The sequence below is a fragment of the Artemia franciscana genome, chromosome 7 (genome assembly GCF_032884065.1).
Source record: "Artemia franciscana chromosome 7, ASM3288406v1, whole genome shotgun sequence".
NCBI classification, from domain to species: domain Eukaryota; kingdom Metazoa; phylum Arthropoda; class Branchiopoda; order Anostraca; family Artemiidae; genus Artemia; species Artemia franciscana.
The window spans coordinates 44,799,514-44,820,477 of NC_088869.1; the positions used below are offsets into that span (position 1 = coordinate 44,799,514).

The 20,964-nt window shown below is 37.3% G+C and overlaps 1 protein-coding gene across 1 annotated transcript in view; it reads right to left on the reverse strand.

The window, feature by feature from the left end:
• LOC136028653 (uncharacterized) overlaps positions 1–20,964 on the reverse strand; it is a 157,064-nt gene that overhangs the window by 12,248 nt on the left and 123,852 nt on the right. Inside the window, 3 exon segments of the mRNA XM_065706478.1 lie at positions 5,155–5,358; positions 17,778–17,955; positions 19,615–19,746. Of these exon segments, the coding sequence (XP_065562550.1) occupies positions 5,155–5,358; positions 17,778–17,955; positions 19,615–19,746 (514 nt within the window).

Consider the following 20,964-nt stretch of genomic DNA (forward strand, 5'->3'; position numbering starts at 1 on the left):
ACGACACTCAAAGAGAAAGCGACCAGGACAAAAGGAATGTTCGATTAGCAATCAACAAAGCACCGGGACACAGGGAGTATAAATGACGACCAGGACATAAGTAAAAAAAAAAAAAACTATCTATATATATAAAAATAAGTTGTCTGTGGATCTGTGGATCGTGGATCAGGTGACGTCACCTGAAAAAACTGGATCAGGTGACGTCAAAACTGAAAAAACTAAAAAAAGGCAAAAACTACAAAAAAAACTAAAAACTAATAAAAAAAATAAAAAAGCTAAAAAACTAAAAAAACTAAAAAAAGGCAAAAACTACAAAAAAAACTAAAAACTAATAAAAAAGCTAAAAAACTAAAAAAACTAAAAAAAAGGCAAAAACTACAAAAAAACTAAAAACTAATAAAAAAAATAAAAAAGCTAAAAAACTAAAAAAACTAAAAAAACTAAAAAAAGGTAAAAAACTAAAAAAACTAAAAACTAAAAAAAAACTAAAAAAGGTAAAAACCAAAAGAACTAAAAAAGAAAAAAATAAATGACGACACTCAAAGAGAAAGCGACCAGGACAAAAGGAATGTTCGATTAGCAATCAACAAAGCACCGGGACACAGGGAGTATAAATGACGACCAGGACACAAGTAAAAAAAAAATTAACAAAACTAAAAAGAAGGTAAAAACTACAAAAAAACTAAAAAGAAAAAAAAACTAAAAACTAATAAAAAAAACTAAAAAATCTAAAAATCTAAATAAACTAAAAAAGAAAAAAAAGGAAAAAAATAAAGGAGAAAAACAAAACTAAAAAACGAATGTATATACAGACCGGTACACCGGGATACAAATGACGACCGGGACACAGGGAATATAAATAACGACCGGGACACAGGGACACAACTACAACGGGGACACCGGGGGAAACAGGGGGATATAAATGACGACCGGGACAAAAAAACTAAAAAGAAAAAAAAACTAAAAACTAATAAAAAAAACTAAAAAATCTAAAAATCTAAATAAGCTAAAAAAGAAAAAAAAAGGAAAAAAATAAAGGAGAAAAACAAAACTAAAAAACGAATGTATATACAGACCGGGACACCGGGATACAAATGACGACCGGGACCCGGGACACAGGGAATATAAATGACGACCGGGACACAGGGACACAACTACAACGGGGACACCGGGGGAAACAGGGGGATGTAAATGACGACCGGGACACCGGGACAGGGAATGGTCGATTAGCAATCACCATCAACAAAGCTCAAGGGCAATCATTAGAATCATGAGGTATAGATCTGAATACAGATTGTTTTCCCATGGACCATTATATGTTGCATGTTCAAGAGTCGGTAAACCTGACAATCTATTTATATGCAAAGACAATGGGACAGCAAAGAATGTTGTATATTCGCAAGTTTTACGTAGTTAAAACCATATATATATATCTATCTATATTCACAGGTGGGACATAGGGACACAACTACAATGGCGCGTAACTATTATGGCGCGTAACGACTTACGCGCGCGGGGGGGCTTGGGGGGGGCGCGAAGCGCCCCCACCAACTAGGTGTTGGGGTGGCGCGAAGCGCCACCCCAACAGCTAGTATATATATAAAAGAACTTACTTCGGCCCTATGTCCAAGGGCCGTCTTCAGCACAATACAATACTATATATATATAAAAGAACTTACATCAAATTGTGAGAATTAAAACTGAATATAAAAACACACCACAAGATTCTTTATACTCAAATTTAATTAAAAATGATCTAACAAAATATTTTACTAAACCAATTTATAATAGTACTGAACCAACTACGAAAAGGCCTTTGAGACAGGCTGCTAAACAAGCAAGATTAGCTTTAAGAAATTGCATCTAATCATTTTATTCTCTTTAGTTTGAATGAGTTTATATTTCTTCATTTCATTCTTTTCGCCAGTCCTGGTTGAACTTCGCTGAAGTAAGGATGCTAGGGCTATATTTAAAAAAAAAATTGTTTTAATAAGTGTTTTTATATTCAGTTTTAATTCTCACAATTTGATGTAAGTTCTTTTATATATATATATAGTATTGTATTGTGCTGAAGACGGCCCTTGGACATAGGGCCGAAATATCTACATAAATAATTTCCATTGTCTTGAAAAAACTTTCCCTATTGTTTCTACGTTGTATTTGTTAGCTAGTTGTTCGAATGGTGAAGGTATCAGCCTTAAAGCTTTTGATTCAGAGAGTGAGGAAATAGACAAAACTAGTCCACAAGATACCAGAGAGGTAATTTCAGACAAGGAACAAGCCCCTCTTCCAGATCAAGCGTCTGAATCTGCATCAAGAAGGTGAGGGATGTCTTCCACTTAAAAAATGTGCAAATAAAAGAAAGCAAAGACAAATCTTGAGCCTGAGGAAAAGAGTATTAAAGAGAAGGGAAGAAAGTTGGATGTAAAACTATGGCAACAAAAATCAGTTGAGAGATTGGCAATACAATCCAACAGGAAGATTGGTAGTGTGTTCATTCTCATTGTGAATTTTGTGTCAGAGAAAACCCTCATGTTAGAAACAAGAAGAACATATTTATAAAATTTAAGCCCTTTGACAATTGAAACAAGAAAAAAAAATTGTCAAAAAAAATACAGCTCTCTGAATTGTTGTTTCACTGACATTTAATCAGACGTACACGGGAAGGCAGCTCATAATGCTATCATATAATTTGCTGTGCGGGATGCAAACTAACATAAAATTCCGTTTGTGAGCTCAAGTCAGCAAATTTCACAAGAAGCTCATAAGTTTAAAAGTTTCTTACTTATTTTGGGGATATAGATGAAAAGTAGGCTAGATTTGGCCGCCAGAAACAAGTGCTAAAGGCAGCTTACATTGTGTAAATCTCTATTTGGGAAGATACAGATTTGGGACTTTTGCAAAAACAAGATGATTCCACAGCCATTCCATCATAAATATGAAAATTTTCAAATTTCGAAGGATGTGAAAGACTCCATTTTTGAGACTGATGAAGACGATGAAGTTGGGAACAAGAAGAATAATTTAAAGAAAAGCCAGCGATTGAATGATTTGTGGTCTGCATCTTTTGTATTTGGATTTTGGATAAAAACAGTTTAACTGAATTGCATGGTTTCGCTTTACATCGACAATCTCTTCATAACCACATGGAGAAAAATTGTCTTTGCCTCTAACGCATTGGAAATAAAGGATACATAAAATAAAAATATTTCTTTAAGTCCAAAATATGTAACAGAAACCAATAATAGGTACACAAACTGGGGAAAATTGCAACCTCCTCTTAGAAAAGGATTATTACAATCTAACAGCCGAATTTTATTTTCAAGTCTCTAAGTTATCTCAACACTTTTAACCTAAATTCTCTCTTTCAATTGCAGATAAAAAATGAAGCTGCTAACTCTTATAAAGCCTTTTAAATAATATATCTTTTAAAAGAACTCAAAATTGCAATATAATATTATCGAATCTATTTGGTACTTTGAAGCTATACTTCGATGTTCATAATGATGCTACGATAGACACACCTGCTAAAATATGCATCGGAAGCCAATAATAGGTATACTTACTAGCAATTTATTTGGCGATAGGACCGGGTAACCGTCACCCATTATAAGCACTTTTCAATGTTAATTCAACTTCAATTTGAAACTGCTGATTACCTGCTCGAACGGAGCAAAAGCAATCAAAAGCAAAAACTTGGCTCGATGGAAAGAAAGCTGGACTGATCAACTTCAGATAGTTCAATCCAAAATAAACTGTGAAACTTTACTTTAACTTACGCACTCTAGGCCTGGCTCCAGTACAAGCGAAAACCACCCTTTTTGGCCTCAGGCAAGAATTAATCCAATTAATCCAAATGGCTTTCAAAAGAGCCATATCATATTCGTCAATCCTCCTGATTTCCACACTTTCTGTAAAAACTGCGTAGGTTATGCCCTTACCAATTTCTTGGAATAAGCTAAAATTTACAAACTAGGAAAAAAAAACAGGACAAAACCAAATTGTTGTTCCTACAACACATTAACGATCGATAATAAGCAAGGCTGATTATACGGTGGCTATGAATAAAACCAAAAAGCAGTGCACCAGCTATGAATTCCCTCTAAAGTGTGAAAAACCACATAAATCATTAGTTTTTGCTTAGATAACCACTAAAGTAGTTTCAAGAAATTTTTCTTTCAAAAATTGGACCCACTAAATACAGCCTGGCTCTACCATTCAAACATCTTGGGGGTCCTCTGCCTCAATAAAACAGTGGATACGGACCCGAGAATAAGAACCTGACAATATGAATAGGATAGACCACCAACACACAAAGAGTAAATTGAAATTTTTATTTTAAATTTTAATATGATTACCTTCCTTTAAAACCGCGCTTTAAATTAAATGTGTTTAATCGTCTTTCATACCATCTGATTCCTCCTATTGGTATTTATCATGTTTGATCTTAGTTTCACCAAGAAAAAAGTGTGGTAAAATTCTAGCTTAGGGGCTTCTTACTACCTTGGAAATTAGTTGGGCAAGGTGAATGGAACTTCAGAACTGAATCCCTGGCAAAAATTTACCTCGGGAAGGTGTTACAAATCTACTATGCCCATTATTTATCATGTCTAAGGGTTAGAAGATTGCATGTATGACAGGTATACCTATCTAAATTATGGCAAAAAAATATTTTACCTTTATTTTGAGTTTTCAATTGCTTTTTAATTGGCTTTAAATTTTGAAAATACAATTCTTGCTATCCCCGGAGGATTTTTATCTATATCAAGGATGTTTTCATAAATTAAAAAACAAGCATATTTATTGATGTTCAAAACCTTATAAATTGAAATTGAGCAAAGGTATGAGGCTCAAAACACTTTTCTTGAGCATCGTTCGAACAGTATATCTATTTTACAAAATTTCACTGTTATAACACCAATATTTCCCAAGGTCGTCAATGATCAGGGCCCTCTGGAGGGAGAAGAAGTGGATGTAAGTGCTTTACAATGTCTTCTCAGGAGATTATTAAGGCTCTGGATGCATTCCTGAGAGTTTCTTTCAGCTAAATCAACTGCTTTCCGAAATTGCCAAAAAAGTTGAAAACTAGGATTTTCCAAAAGTGATGGGTGAGGGGAGGGGTATTAAAAGATTATTCAAAATTAAATCTTTTACCTTTCAAATTTAGCTTCAAGGCTTTTGATCTGCACTTGTTGTGCCGCCTCCATTAGCGTCTTCAAAATATCTTTTTGACTGTTCAATTGATCTTTAAGCAGTGTCCACTCTTCCTTTAGTTGATTTCCAACCATTTCTGACCATTCTGTCGTTTGTTCCCTGACTAGCTGAAGAATTGCTGGATCCTTGGCTAAATCTTCACTTCTAGGAATAAAGTCATCAGTAGCTATAGAACTCACAGGTTTTATTATAGGAGTAAATATTAATGATAATTTAACCGTTTTAAAATATGATTAAATAAAAAAATTAAGTTTTTTTTAACTGCAAGTAAGGAGCGACATTAAAACTTAAAAACAAACAGAAATTATTCCATATATGAAAGGGGTTGTCCCCTCCTCAACGCCTCGCTCTTTACGCTAAAGTTTTTATTGTTTTAAAAATTAGAGTTGTGAGAAACAGTCAAGCTTTAGCGTAAAGAGCCAGGCGTTAAGGAGAGGTCAACCCCTTTTGTATACGGAATAATTTCTGTTCGTTTTAATGTCGCTCCTTACTTGCAGTTAAAAAAACTTGTTTTTTTTATTTAATTTCTGAATGTTTTTGAATTAATGCATGTTTTGATTTTGGCTCACCGCATATGAATAATTAAAACAAAATTTGCATATTATTTTTTTTCGGCTTACTGGCTTTCTCATAGTTTTGATCAGACAATTTTGATAAAAACAAGAGCTAAGAGCTCATATGGCACTTATGACGAGGTCGGAAGAGCCAAGAGCCAAGAGCTCATACGGCATGAGATCTAGCAAAATTCTAAGAATCAATAGATTGATTTAAAAGGGAAATCAGAGGCTTAATGCCGGTCGGGATTTAAAATAAGAGCTCTGAGATACGAGATCCTTCTAAATGTCAAAATTCATTAAGATCCGATCACCCACTCGTAAGTTCAAAATACCTCATTTTTCTCTAGTTTTTCCTCTCCCTTCAGCCCCTCAGATGGTCGAATCGGAGAAAATGACTTTATCAAGTCAATTTTTGCAGGTCCCTGAGACGCCTACCAATTTTCATTGTCCTAGCACGTCCAGAAGCACCAAACTCGCCAAAGCACTGGACCCCCCCCCCCAACTCCTCCAAAGAGAGCGGATCCAGTCCAGTTACGTCAATCACGTATCTACGACATTTGCTTATTCTACCCACCATGTTTCATCCTGGCCTCTCCACTCTAAGCGTTTTCCAAGATTTCCGGTTTCCCCCTCCAACTCCCCCCAATGTCGCCGGATCTGGTCGGGATTTAAGATAAGAGTTTTGAGACTTAAGTTCTTTCTAAATATCAAATTTCATTAAGATTTGGTCACCTGTTTGTAAGTGAAAAATACCTCAATTTACTAACTTTTCCGTATTAACACCCACCCCCAACTCCCCTAAAGAGAACGGATTCAGTCTGGTTATGTCAATAACGTATCTAGGACTTGTGTTTATTCTTAGGACCAAGATTCATCCCGACCTCTCTACTCTAAGAGTTTTCCAAGATTTTTCATTCCCCCTGCAACTCCCCCCCAATACCACCGGATATAGTCGGGATTTAAAATCGGAGCTCTGAGACACATGGTCCTTCTAAATATCACATTTCGTTAGGATCCGTCACCCATTCGTAAGTTAAAAATACCTCATTTTTTTCAATTTTTCCTTTCCCTCCAGCCCCCCAGATGGTCGAGTCGGGAAAACAATTGTTATCAAGTTAATATGTGCAGGTCTCTGACACGCCTACCAATTTTCACCGTCCTAGCACACCCAGATGCACCGAACTCACCAAAGCACTTGAAATCCCCCCAACTCGCCCAAAGAGAACGGTTCCGGTCCAGTTATGTCAATTACGTATCTAGAATTTGTGCTTATTCTTCCCATCAAGTTTCATTCCGATCTCTCCACTCTAAGCGTTTTCCAAGATTTCCGGTTTCCAAGATTTCTGTTTCCTCCTTCCAACCCCCTATGTCTCTGGATCCGAATTGAATAGAAAATGGAGCATCTGAGACATAAGATCTTTCTAAATATCAAGTTTCATTAAGATCCGATCACCCATTCGTTAGATAAAGACACCTCAATTTTCACGTTTTCCAAGAGTTCCGGTTTTCCCCTCCAACTCCCACCAATGCCACCGGATCTGGTGGGGATATAAAATAAAGAGCTCTGAAGCACAAGACCCTTCTAAATATCAAATTTCATTAAGGTTTGATCACACGCTCGTAAGCTACAAATACCTCATTTTCCTAATTTTTCCGAATCAGCCCCCCTCCCAACTGCCCCAAAGAGAGCCAATCCGATCTGGTTATGTCAATTACCTAAATAGGGCTTTTGCTAATTCTTCCCACCAAGTATCATCACGATCTCTCCACTCTAAGCGTTTTCCAAGGTTTCCGGTTTCTTCCTCCAACTCCCCCCAATGTCACCGGATCCGGTCAGGATTTAAAATAAGAGCTCTGAGACACGAGGTCCTCCCAAATATCAAATTTAATTAGGATCCTTATCTTAGGATCCTTAAGTCACCGGATCTTTATCCTAGCTTGAATAGAAAATGAATAGAAAATGGAGCATCTGAGACATAAGATCTTTCTAAATATCAAGTTTCATTAAGATCCGATCACCCATTCGTTAGATAAAGACACCTCAATTTTCACGTTTTCCAAGAGTTCCGGTTTTCCCCTCCAACTCCCACCAATGCCACTGGATCTGGTGGGGATATAAAATAAAGAGCTCTGAAGCACAAGACCCTTCTAAATATCAAATTTCATTAAGGTTTGATCACGAGCTCGTAAGTTACAAATACCTCATTTTCCTAATTTTTCCGAATCAGCCCCCCTCCCAACTGCCCCGAAGAGAGCCAATCCGATCTGGTTATGTCAATTACCTAAATAGGGCTTTTGCTTATTCTTCCCACCAAGTATCATCACGATCTCTCCACTCTAAGCGTTTTCCAAGGTTTCCGGTTTCTTCCTCCAACTCCCCACAATGTCACCGGATCCGGTCAGGATTTAAAATAAGAGCTCTGAGACACGAGGTCCTCCCAAATATCAAATTTAATTAGGATCCTTATCTTAGGATCCTTAAGTCACCGGATCTTTATCCTAGCTTATCTGGAAGTGCCCAAACTAGCAAAACCGGGACAAACATACCGATAGACAGACCGACAGACAGACCGACAGAATTTGCGATCGCTATATGTCACTTGGTAAATACCAAGTGCCATAAGAAAGGGTGGGAGAAGGGGCCTAGTTGCCATCCAATTTTTGGTTACTTAAAAAGGCAACTAGAACTTTTTTTTATGAACGTTTTTATTTGTAACAAATATACGTAACTTACGAATTAACTTACGTAACGAACTTCTATATTTATATATTTTAATTACGTATATGAAGTGGTTCTTCCCTTCGTCAATACTTCACTCTTTACACCAAAGCTTGAATTTTGTCCCAACTCTTTAAGAAATACCCCTGAACTACAAAGGTTCGCAAGTTAAAAATACCTCATTTTTTCTAATTTTTCCGAAATACCGAAATAGGTCCCCTCAACTCTCCCAAAGAGAGTGAATTCGGTCCAGTTATGCCAATCATGTATCTAGGACTTGTGCTTATTTTTCCCACCAAGTTTCACCCGATCTCTCCACTCTAAGCGTTTTCCAAGATTTGCGGCTCCTCCTCCTCAACTCCCCCCGATGACACTGGATCCAGTTGGGATTTAAAATAAGAGATCTGAGTTACAAGATCCTTCTGAATATCACATTTCATTAAGATCCGATCACTCCTTCGTAAGTTAAAAATACCTCATTTTTTCCAGTTTTTCCGAATTGAATGTCCCCCCACTCCCCCCTCCCCACAGGTGGTCCAATCTAGGAAGCAACCATCTTTATTTTAATTTGGTTTGGTCCATGATACGCACGCTAAATTCATCGTCCTAGCTTATCTGGAAGTGCCCAAACTAGCATTACCGGGACAAACATACCGACAGACAGACCGACAGAATTTGTGATCGCTATATGTCACTTGGTAAATGCCAAGTGCCATAAAAATGGGTGGGGGAGGAAGCCTAGTTGCCGTCCAGTTTTTGGTTACTTAAGAAGGCAACTAGAACCTTTTTTACGAACGTTTTTTATTAGTAACAAATTTTAGGGTTCTCCCCTTCGTCAATACTTCACTCTTTACACTAAAGCTTGAATTTTGTCCCAACTCTTTAAAAATGACCCCTGAATCACAAAGGCCGTAAAATAAATAATCGAAATTACAAAAATACTTTAGCGTAAAATGTGAGGTATTGTGGAGGAGATGGACCTCCTCATTTGCAAAATAATTTCTGTTCTTTTTAGGTTTAATTCTGCTCCTTACTTCCAGCTGAAATTTTTTTTATTTATTTAATTTCTCAGTTTTGTTTTTAAATAATGCTAGAAAATCCTGTAGGCCCTTCATGGAAATTCTATTCCCTCATGATAAATTCCTCCATGAAAAGATCCTCCAACGTAGCTCCAACTTTTCCTCCCCTGAGGAAAAAAAACAAAAAACAAAAAACTAACAAATAAACACGCATCCGTGATTTGTGCTCTCGCAAAAAATACAAAATTCCACATTCTTTTAGACAGGAGCTTGAAACTTCTACAGTAGGGTTATCTGATATATTGAATTTGATGGTGTGATTTTCGTTAAGATTCAATTACTTTTATTTGGTGTTTCCCCCTATTTTCGAAAATAGGGCAAATTTTCTCAGGCTTGTAACTTTTGATGGGTAAGACTAAACTTGATGAAACTTATATATTTAAAATCAACATAAAAATGTGATGTAACTACTGATACCAATATTCCGTTTTTTACAGTTTCAGACACTATTGAGCCGGGCCGCTCCTTACTGCAGTTCGCTACTACGAATTGCCTGATAAAAGCAATTATTTTGTTATAAGAGCAAGTCCGAAGCAAAATACAAATATTTTGTAATTACCAGTTTTTTTGCTTTTTACAAAATCTAATGTCTCAAATGATTTAATGATCAAAAATATTTGATCATTGAAGCTAGTCCGATTTCTAGCAACGATATGTACAAAGCTTCAAACTTTTGGTTTTCTTTTTTAATGTGTTTGAATTGCTGTACCGGGACACAGGGACACAACTACAACGGGGACGCCGGGGGCACAGGGGGATATATAAATGACGACGGGGACACAGGAAATTTCCGATTAGTAATCACCATCAACAAAGCTCAAGGGCAATCATCAGAATAATGAGGTATAGATCTGAATACGGATTGTTTTTCCCATGGACAATTTTATGTTGAATGTTCAAGAGTCAGTAAACCTGACAATCTATTTTTATGCACAGACAATGGGACATCGAAGAATGTTGTATATTCGCAAGTTTTACGTGGTTAAAAACATATATATATCTATCTATATTCACAGGTGGGACACAGGGACACAACTACAATGGCGCGTAACTACTATGGCGCGTAACGAGTTGCGCGCGCGAGGGGGCCTGGGGGGGCACGAAGCGCTCACACAAACTAGGTGTTGGGGTGGCGCGAAGCGCCACCCTAACAGTATATATATATATATATATATATATATATATATATATATATATATATATATATATATATATATATATATATATATATATATATACTAGCTGTTGGGGTAACACCAACACCTAGTTGGTGGGGGCGCGCCGACCAAGCCCCCCCCCGCGCGTAAGTCATTATGCTCCATATTAGTTACGCGCCATTGTAGTTGTGTCCCTGTGTCCCACCTGTAAATAAAGATAGATATATGTATATTTGATTTTAACTACGTAAAACTTGCGAATATACAACATTCTTCGCTGTCCCATTGTCTGTGCTTATAAATAGATTGTCAGGTTTACCGACTCTTAAACATGCGACATATAATTGTCCATGGGAAAAACAATCCGCATTCACATCTATACCTCACTATTCTAATGATTGCCCTGGAGCTTAGTTGATGGTGATTGCTAATCGAACATTCCCTGTGTCCCCTCCGTCATTTATTTATCCCCCCTGTGCCCCCCGGCGTCCCCTTTGTAGTTGTGTCCCTGTGTCCCGATCGTCATTTATATTCCCTGTGTCCCGGTCGTTATTTGTGTTCCGGTTTCCCAGTCTGTAATTTCTCTTTGAGTGTCCAGGTCGTCATTTATATTCCCTGTGTCCCGGTCGTCATTTGTGTCCCGGTCTGTAAATTCGTCAGTCGACAAACATAACGTGAGTCGACAAACAACTTCGTGACGGCATAATGCTCAATCCTTATAATGACGTCAGGTCAGTCGACAAACATGACGTGAGTCGACAAACAACTTCATGACGGCATAATGCTCAATCCTTATAATGACGTCAGTCGACACACAAACCTGACGTCAGTCAACAGACAAACAACTTATTTTTATATATATAGATAGATATAGATGTGTCCCGGTCGTTATTTGTGTCCCGGTATCCCAGTTTGTAATTTCTCTTTGAGTGTCCCGGTCGTCATTTATATTCCCTGTGTCCCGGTGTCCCGGTCGTCATTTGTGTCCCGGTCTGTAATTTCGTCAGTCGACAAACATGACGTGAGTCGACAAACAACTTCATGACGGCATAATGCTCAATCCTTATAATGACGTCAGTCGACACACAAAAATGACGTCAGTCAACAGGCAAACAACTTATCTATATATATAAAAATAAGTTGTCTGTCTGTGTGTCTGTGTGTCAGGTGACGTCATGTTTCTGTGTCGACTGACGTCATGAAGTTAGTTGTCGTCATTTTTGCAATGACGGTGACGTCATTAAAGATATTTAATCATGAAGTTAGTTGTCGTCATTTTTGCTATGACGGTGACGTCATTAAAGATATTTAAGACATATATGTTCACGTAGAAATCTATTAATGTTTAGCTTTAAAATGACTGATGAACTTACAATGGCAAAAGCCGATGAAGATGCTCAAAGAGTCTATGCCAAAAAACTTGCTGCTGATAGAGAAAGTCAGAAAAGAAAGCGTGCCGAGGAATCAAAAGAAGAGCATGGAAACAGGCTTGAGGCTGATAGAGAAAGAAAGAACAGAAAGCGTGCCGAGGAATCAAAAGAACAGCAAGGAAACAGGCTTGAGGCTGATAGAGAAAGAAAGAACAGAAAGCGTGCCGAGGAACTACCAGAGCAACGCGAAAGCAGACTTGCTGCTAAAAGAGAAAGTGAAAAAAGAAGGCGTGCCGAGGAATCACAAAAACAGCAAGAAATCAGGCTTGCTGCTGATAGAGAAAGTAAGAAAAGAAAGCGTGCCGAGGAATCACAAGAACAGCAAGAAATCAGGCTTGCTGCTGATAGAGAAAGTAAGAAAAGAAAGCGTGCCGAGGAATCAGGGAACCTGAAAGTTATCGCCTGGCATTCAGGTACAGCCCAGTCGATGATTATAGCTTGAGTAGATGTGTTCAAATCGGGACTATGTCTAAAATTTGTCCCTATTGCAAGGCCTTGAAATTCAATGGTGAAACAATGGGAATGTGTTTCGCCTCAGGAAAAGTTAAACTTCATCTATTGGCTGCACCACCAGAGCCATTGAAGACTTTCCATACTGGAACTACGTCAGAATCTAAGCGTTTTTTGTCACAGATCAGAAAATACAACTCATATTTCCAAATGACGTCGTTTGGAGCCCAAATCGAAAATCCAGATCAATTTATGTCTACTTTCAAAGTAAAAGGGCAAATTTACCATAGAGCAGGGTCCCATCTACTATTCTCAGGCGAGAATCATAAATTTATACAATTGTACTTCATCAGTGATAGAAATTCTGAATTGAATGCACGTTGCGAAATTTCTCCCAACGTTGAAAGGACAATCGTTTCCCAATTGCAACATCTTTTCCACGAAAATAATAATTTAGTGCGTCTGTTCAAAACAGCCATCGATTTGATGCCTACTGATACGCATAAAATTGTTATTTCCGCTGACAAAATGCCTCCTGGCCAACATGTGCGTAGATACAATGCTCCAACTATCGACGAAGTGGCAATCGTTATGGTCGGTGATCAGTTTTTACCTCGAGATATTATTCTTCATAAGCGAAACGCTCAGTTGTTAAGAATTGCTGAAACTCATCGATGCTACGATGCCCTACAATTTCCTATCATTTGGATGGATGGAGATGGAGCCGACGGCTATCACTTTAATATTAAATTGATGAATCCAGCCACTAACAAAGAAATGAATAAGAAATGCAGTGCAATGCATTATTATTCCTATAGACTAATGATTCGGCAGGATGAAGAAAATTATATTTTTAAATGCCGTGAATTGTTTCACCAATTTGTCGTTGATATGTATGCTAAAATTGAATCAGAACGTTTGCTATATATCCGCCTGAATCAGACCAAGCTCCGCTCTGAACAATACATTCATTTGCGAGATGCAGTTATAAATGACGGTAATACCACAAACGTTGGAAGATTAACAATTTTACCTTCGTCATATGCTGGCAGTCCCCGTCATATGCATGAATATGCTCAAGATGCTATTGCGTATGTTCGTCTCTATGGTCGTCCAGATTTATTTATTACATTTACATGTAATCAATCTTGGGACGAGATACTGCACTTTTACTTCAAGGACAATCGGCGGTTCATAGGCATGACATTACGACCCGTGTCTTCCGGCAAAAGTTGAAATCACTGATAAACTACATAGTAAAACTTGAAGTGTTTGGGCCAGTGCGATGCTGGATGTACTCAGTGGAAAGGCAAAAACGAGGTTTGCCACACGCACATATACTAATCTGCTACATAAAAAAATTACTTCGAACGAAATTGATGATGTGATTTCCACTGAAATACCTGATAAAAATGTCGATAAGGGGTTACATGATATTATTGTAAAAAATATGATACATGGACCTTGCGGTGCACTGAACGAAAATTCACCATGCATGGCCAAAGGAAGGTGCACAAAGCAATATCCTCGACTTTTAGTATCAAACACAATTACTGGCAATGATGGTTACCCACAATATAGAAGAAGATCTACTGAAGATGGCGGTAAAACAGCAATAATAAAGAAGCGTAACGGTACCACCATCGAAGTAGATAACCAGTGGGTTGTTCCATATTCCCCATTATTATCAAAAACATTTAATGCACACATAAACGTTGAATACTGTAACTCCGTAAAGGCAATCAAATACATATATAAATACGTCAACAAAGGCAGTGACATGGCAGTTTTTGGCTTGCAGCCCGAAATCAAAGATTTCGACGAAATCGTACAATATCAGGCTGGAAAATACATAAGCAGTAATGAAGCTGTTTGGCGAATTCTTTCATTTCCGATACATGAACGTAGTCCAGCTGTTGTTCACTTAGCGGTACATTTACAGAATGGTCAACGTGTTTATTTCACGGAAACCAACGTGCAACAAAGAGCCCTGAATCCACCGGATACAACATTCACAGCTTTTTTTTCGCTTTCCAAAAATGATTCTTTTGCAAAAAACTGCTGTATACTGAAGTGCCTTCGTATTACACATGGAATACTAAAAATAAAGTATTTGAACGTCGAAAACAGGGTAAGTCAGTCGACGGCCAACCTACCATCTTCAAAGATACCACGATAGGAAGACTCTACACCGTTCACCCCAATCAACATGAATACTTCTTTCTACGCCTGCTTTTGGTGAATGTACCCGGTCCGACATCCTTTGAGTATTTGAGAACTGTAAACGGTACTATACATGACACTTACCGTAGTGCATGCCAAGCTCTGAATTTATTGGAGAATGACCAACACTGGGATAACTGCATCAATGACGCGTGCGAAACGTCAACCCCAAGTCAAATTCGTGCATTGTTTGGCATCATTTTAACAACTTGCTCTCCATCAGCTCCTACAGAGTTATGGGAAAAATATAAGTCAAAAATGTCCGAAGATATACTCCATCGAAAACAGTTAGGGACGTCAGATATGACTTTTGATTTTACATCTGAAATTTATAACTACACTTTAGTTATTATAGAAGATTTGTGCGTACGTATGGCAAACAAACCTCTTCAGGATTTGGGAATGCCTTCACCTAACCGTATCGCTGCTGTTTCGACATATGTAGAATTGGATCGTGAACAAAGTTACAGTACGAGTGATCTATTGTCGTATGTACAAAATAACATTTCCAAGTTAACGTCTGAGCAAAAAGTCATTTATGATACGATAATGCATTGTGTCGATAACAACGTTGGAGAAATTTTCTTTTTGGATGTGCCAGGAGGTACTGGTAAAACGTTTGTGATAAAACTGATTCTGGCATCAATTCGATCAAAAAATGATATAGCGTTGGCAATTGCGTCGTCCGGAATAGCCGCAACATTGCTGCCTGGTGGAAGAACTGCTCATTCCGCTTTGAAATTGCCTCTGAATTTGTATTCTACAGAAACTCCCACGTGCAATATTTCCAAATCATCTGGGATGGGTAAAGTATTGCAGCAATGCAAATTTATTATTTGGGATGAGTGCACAATGGCACACAAAAAATCGCTCGAGGCTTTGGATCAATGCTTGAAAGATTTGAGAGGGAAGTCGAAACCCTTTGGCAGCACATTAATATTGCTTGCGGGAGATTTCAGGCAAACATTACCTATTATACCTAGATCAACTCCTGCAGACGAAATGAATGCTTGCCTGAAAAATTCTAGTTTATGGACACACGTAAAAATATTAAAATTAACTACAAATATGCGTGTCCAATTGCAAAACGATGACTCTGGTCAAACATTTTCAGATCAATTGCTGGCAATTGGAAACGGGAAGCTCCCAGTAGACTCAATTTCAGGACGTATACAACTACCTGCTGATTTCTGTAATTTAGTGACGTCCAAAAATGAATTGATTGAAAAAGTATTTCCGAATATTCTAAGAAATTATAAAAATAATAAATGGTTAAGTGAAAGAGCGATTCTCGCACCCAAAAATATAGACGTCCACGAAATCAACAATATTGTTTTGACCAAGATTCGAGACCAGGCAGTCCTTTACAAGTCAGTCGACACAGTTTTGGAACCAAATGAAGCGGTTAATTATCCATCTGAATTTTTAAATTCCATAGATCTTTCTGGGTTTCCACCACACGCACTACAACTAAAAATAGGTATACCAATAATACTTTTAAGAAATATCAACCCACCAAAGCTTTGCAATGGCACGCGACTTGCCGTAAAAAAAACAATGGAAAACCTAATAGAGGCCACAATCTTGACAGGGCCTTTTGAGGGTGAGGCTGTTCTTATTCCTCGCATTCCCATGATTCCAACGGATCTGACTCTGGTCAAACATTTTCAGATCAATTGCTGGCAATTGGAAACGGAAAGCTCCCAGTAGACTCAATTTCAGGACGTATACAACTACCTGCTGATTTCTGTAATTTAGTGACGTCCAAAAATGAATTGATTGAAAAAGTATTTCCGAATATTCTAAAAAATTATAAAAATAATAAATGGTTAAGTGAAAGAGCGATTCTCGCACCCAAAAATATAGACGTCCACGAAATCAACAATATTGTTTTGACCAAGATTCGAGACCAGGCAGTCCTTTACAAGTCAGTCGACACAGTTTTGGAACCAAATGAAGCGGTTAATTATCCATCTGAATTTTTAAATTCCATAGATCTTTCAGGGTTTCCACCACACGTGCTACAACTAAAAATAGGCGTACAAATAATACTTTTAAGAAATATCAACCCACCAAAGCTTTGCAATGGCACGCGACTTGCCGTAAAAAAAACAATGGAAAACCTAATAGAGGCCACAATCTTGACAGGGCCTTTTGAGGGTGAGGCTGTTCTTATTCCTCGCATTCCCATGATTCCAACGGATCTGCCTTTTCAATTTAAAAGATTGCAATTCCCAATTCGATTAGCATTTGCAATCACCATTAACAAAGCTCAAGGTCAATCATTAGAAAAATGTGGTATAGATCTTAATACTGATTGTTTTTCCCATGGACAATTGTACGTTGCATGTTCGAGGGTCGGTAAACCTGACAATCTATTTATATGTAGCGACAATTGGACAGCGAAGAATGTTGTATATTCGCAAGTTTTACGCAGTTAATTTGTATTGTATCTATCTATCTAAATATCTATATAAAAACGAGTTGTGTGTATGCATGTTTGTTTGTTTGTAAAAAGAGCGTTTGCATATGACGTCATTATTAGTACATACGGCTTTGTATATGCACAGACAATGGGAAAGCCAAGAATGTTGTATATTCGCAATTTTTACGTAGTTTGAAACACATATATAAATCTATCTATATTCACAGGTGGGACACAGGGACACAACTACAATGGCGCGTAACTAATATGGCACGTAACGACTTACGCGCGCGGGGGGGCTTGGGGGGGCGCGAAGCGCCCCACCAACTAGGTGTTGGGGTGGCGCGAAGCGCCACCCCAACAGCTAGTTTTTATATATATAGATATGTGGTTGTTGGCTGACGTTAGTTTGGCAAGTTTAGGTAAAATATAATATAAACAACATGTCATTGACAAATGTAAGCATGGCAAAATATGGATGATAATGACGAATAAAAACAAATCGAATAGTATAAAAAATTACTTTTTTCCTTTGCAAAGTTTCTCAATCGCCGTAACTTGACTCTTCTGAATTCCAAGTTTGTCTTTCAATTGTTTCTTCTTCATTGTTTCATAGTCTTTCTGATGCTTTTTTGTTGCCTTGGCGAAACCTTTGTCATTTCTCAAGCTTTCTAATGTCACTGGATCAAATTTCATCTCTTCTACAAATGGAAAGTAATAATGTTCTTTTTAACTTAGATTGACCAAACACAATATTTAGGTTCTGTAAAACGACTCCTACAAAAAACTGAAAATCGGACGAGCCTCTGTTTGATTTTTATTAGTGGGATTTAGTGTTCAGCTTAAATATGAGAGTCAAAGATAGGTGGCTCTACCAACGTGAATAGAATATTTTTACAAAATAAAATTTACTGTGGAGTAATTTAAGTTCTATTTAAGTTCTACTGATGCCCACAAGATATTATGGTTGCATGTACGCCTCGCATTTAGCAGTTTTTTTACGTTATTTAGAGGCTCTCGATAAGAGAGCCAAGCTTCCCCCCCCCCCACCACAAAAAAATCATTATTTTGGATCGCTAAAAATAAAATTCCTTTGAGAGTACAATATTCTATTTTTATATGAAAATTTTATATAAGGACCAGAGTCACAATATGAAGTTTTCCTCTCTCTCTCTCTCTCTCTCCCTCTCTCTCTCTCTCTCTCTCTCTCTCTCTTTATGTTCCTCCTTTAGAGGATTTTCATTGTTTTTCTATTTATTTGCGGTACGAGTTTTTTTTTCAGATTTCTCATAATTTTGTGATCTATTAGATCATTAAATACTCTGCATTTGTACAGTCACTAAATAAAGTCATTCGCTCTTCCGTAGTCATGTATTTTTTCTTGTCATTTCGAAGACTATTAATTTAAAAACACATTACTATCCAGATAGTTTGTAAGAACTTTCTCGTTTATTTGACCTTTTTTTAAGGATATGAGATTGCGTAGAGCATAGTTTTCAAAACTGGGAGACACACCTCCTTAGGAACGTATGGACAAGTATAAGATAAGATGCGAATATTAGCCAGGATTAACAAAATAAGTGTATTTGGAACTTATAAAATACGTAACTCATAGATACTTATTAACTGCTGTGCTGCTGATAATAGCATTTCCCATAGTAGCAAACACTACGGTTCAAAAGTATATCTGCTCCTTAAGGAGTGCATTTTCTAAACACAATGCCATCCCACATAGAAGATGGAATATGATCGCGCATGCGCATAGACTCTATGGGCATACCGATAATTATCTAAAATTCCAGAAAATATCGATTTCAGTTTAACGCAGCACAGCAGCGTTTTATTATGTGTTGACAAATGGATAGGTATTTGACTGGTGATAAGAGAATATCCTTTATATATCCTATATAAATACATTTATTATATAGCTTTCTGTCATTAGAGCTACGACTAAAAAGCAGTATCACTAAAAGAAAGTTTGGCATTGTAGTGCAAAATCTATAAGAAATTGTCGTTTATATGCCTTTTATTAGGGATAAGAGATCGCGTAGAGGTTTAAAGACATATTCTAAAATGTTGTGTTGGATAGATATTTTTTCTCTTTCGCTGGTGGTTTTCAAGGCCTGGCTACTGTATCTTAGCTATGGTTTATTTCAATTTCTTTATCTTTTTTCTATTTATGTTTTAGGAAAACATTTAAATCTCACAGAGCTTTATTCCTTTATTATACCTGTTTTCAAATTGTAATATTAAAAAATCCTGCTTGTCGGCATGGTAAATGTTAAATACGATGTTTTTTTCATTGACAAAGAGGCTGCATGAAGTATAACAAAATAGTGCAAAACTGTGAAAACGTATACCTCTTTTTTCTTCAGCTTGGCCTTTAACACCTCCGTCTGCAGTCTGTTCAATACCCATTGCTTTCATTTGATCATCCTGCTTTTGTTTTTGTTTCAGAAAAGCATTTGGGTCTGATAGAGCATCCATAAGACCTATGAAAAAAGTTATTCGTGAAGCAAAAGAAAATTTATAAGAAAACTAAATTCTAGTTATGCAGTATTTTAGTCTGTAAAAAATAGTTCAATCACAATAACGATTTTATTTTCAAAAAACAAACCGTAATAAACTCCGACTTTCGTTGCTGCTGTCAAAAATTCGACTTGAAGATTGATCTGAGCCATAGAGACATGAGCTATAGAGTGTTAATTGTTACCTTCCTTCCCAATGAGAATGATGATTTTTGACAATTCTCCCACCAGTAAATTCTCCTCGTGGGAGATTCTCTCTTTCCCGCAGACAACCCCCCTGGAATATTACCATATATTTCTCAGTACCAAATACCAAATGTAAACTACGGACAAATTATACAATTAGAAGGAAGTATATAATGCAGGCAATAGGGCTACCATACCTACATGCAAGTTAACCAGTGACTTTAAACGCATGAGCACCCCTTTAATATTTTTTTAGAGGACGTACTTCCACATTTACCATAAGCTAGAACATTAAGACCAAAAAATGCTTTATGCCAGAAAAATGTCATGCTTATACGGAAATTATTTACATTTCATGTGGATTTATAGTCCTTGAGGAAGATAGAAAGGGGATGATAGTCCGTTCTCTCTTTTATAGGAACTCATGCAAAGACAGAATATCTAACTGGAACTCAAAACGCGGCAAAATGCGAACCAAGTAAAGACTTCAATTTAGGAATGCCGTCTATTTGTGTTGCGAGAGCAACACTTTGGTTTTGTCCCGTTTTTTTTTGTTTTGTTTTTTCCTATGTGTCCGATCTCAGCTTATTCCTGGAAACTAGTAAGTGTCTAACCTTTGCGGTTTTTACGGAAAGTGTGGACCTCAGGCCGGATTGGTGAATATGATATTACGTTTTGGAAAGCTCCGCAAAACTCTTGCCTGGGGGCAAAAAGGATGATTTTTGCTTGTCCACGAGCCAGAGCCTATGGTGTGCGAAGTGAAGTGGATTTATATAGCCTATGTCAGAGAGGAGCATCTGAAGTTGTGCAGTCAAGCTTCGTTTCATCAATGCATGTTTCTGCTTTCGAGTGGAAAGCTCCGTTCTAGCAACAGGCAGCCACCACTTTCAAATTGAAGATGGACTAAAATCTATAAGTGTTAAATATATGCGGCAGTTACGCGGCCCCATAGCCAATATATCTTCTTTGAGTGACAAATAGAAAAATTTACAGAAG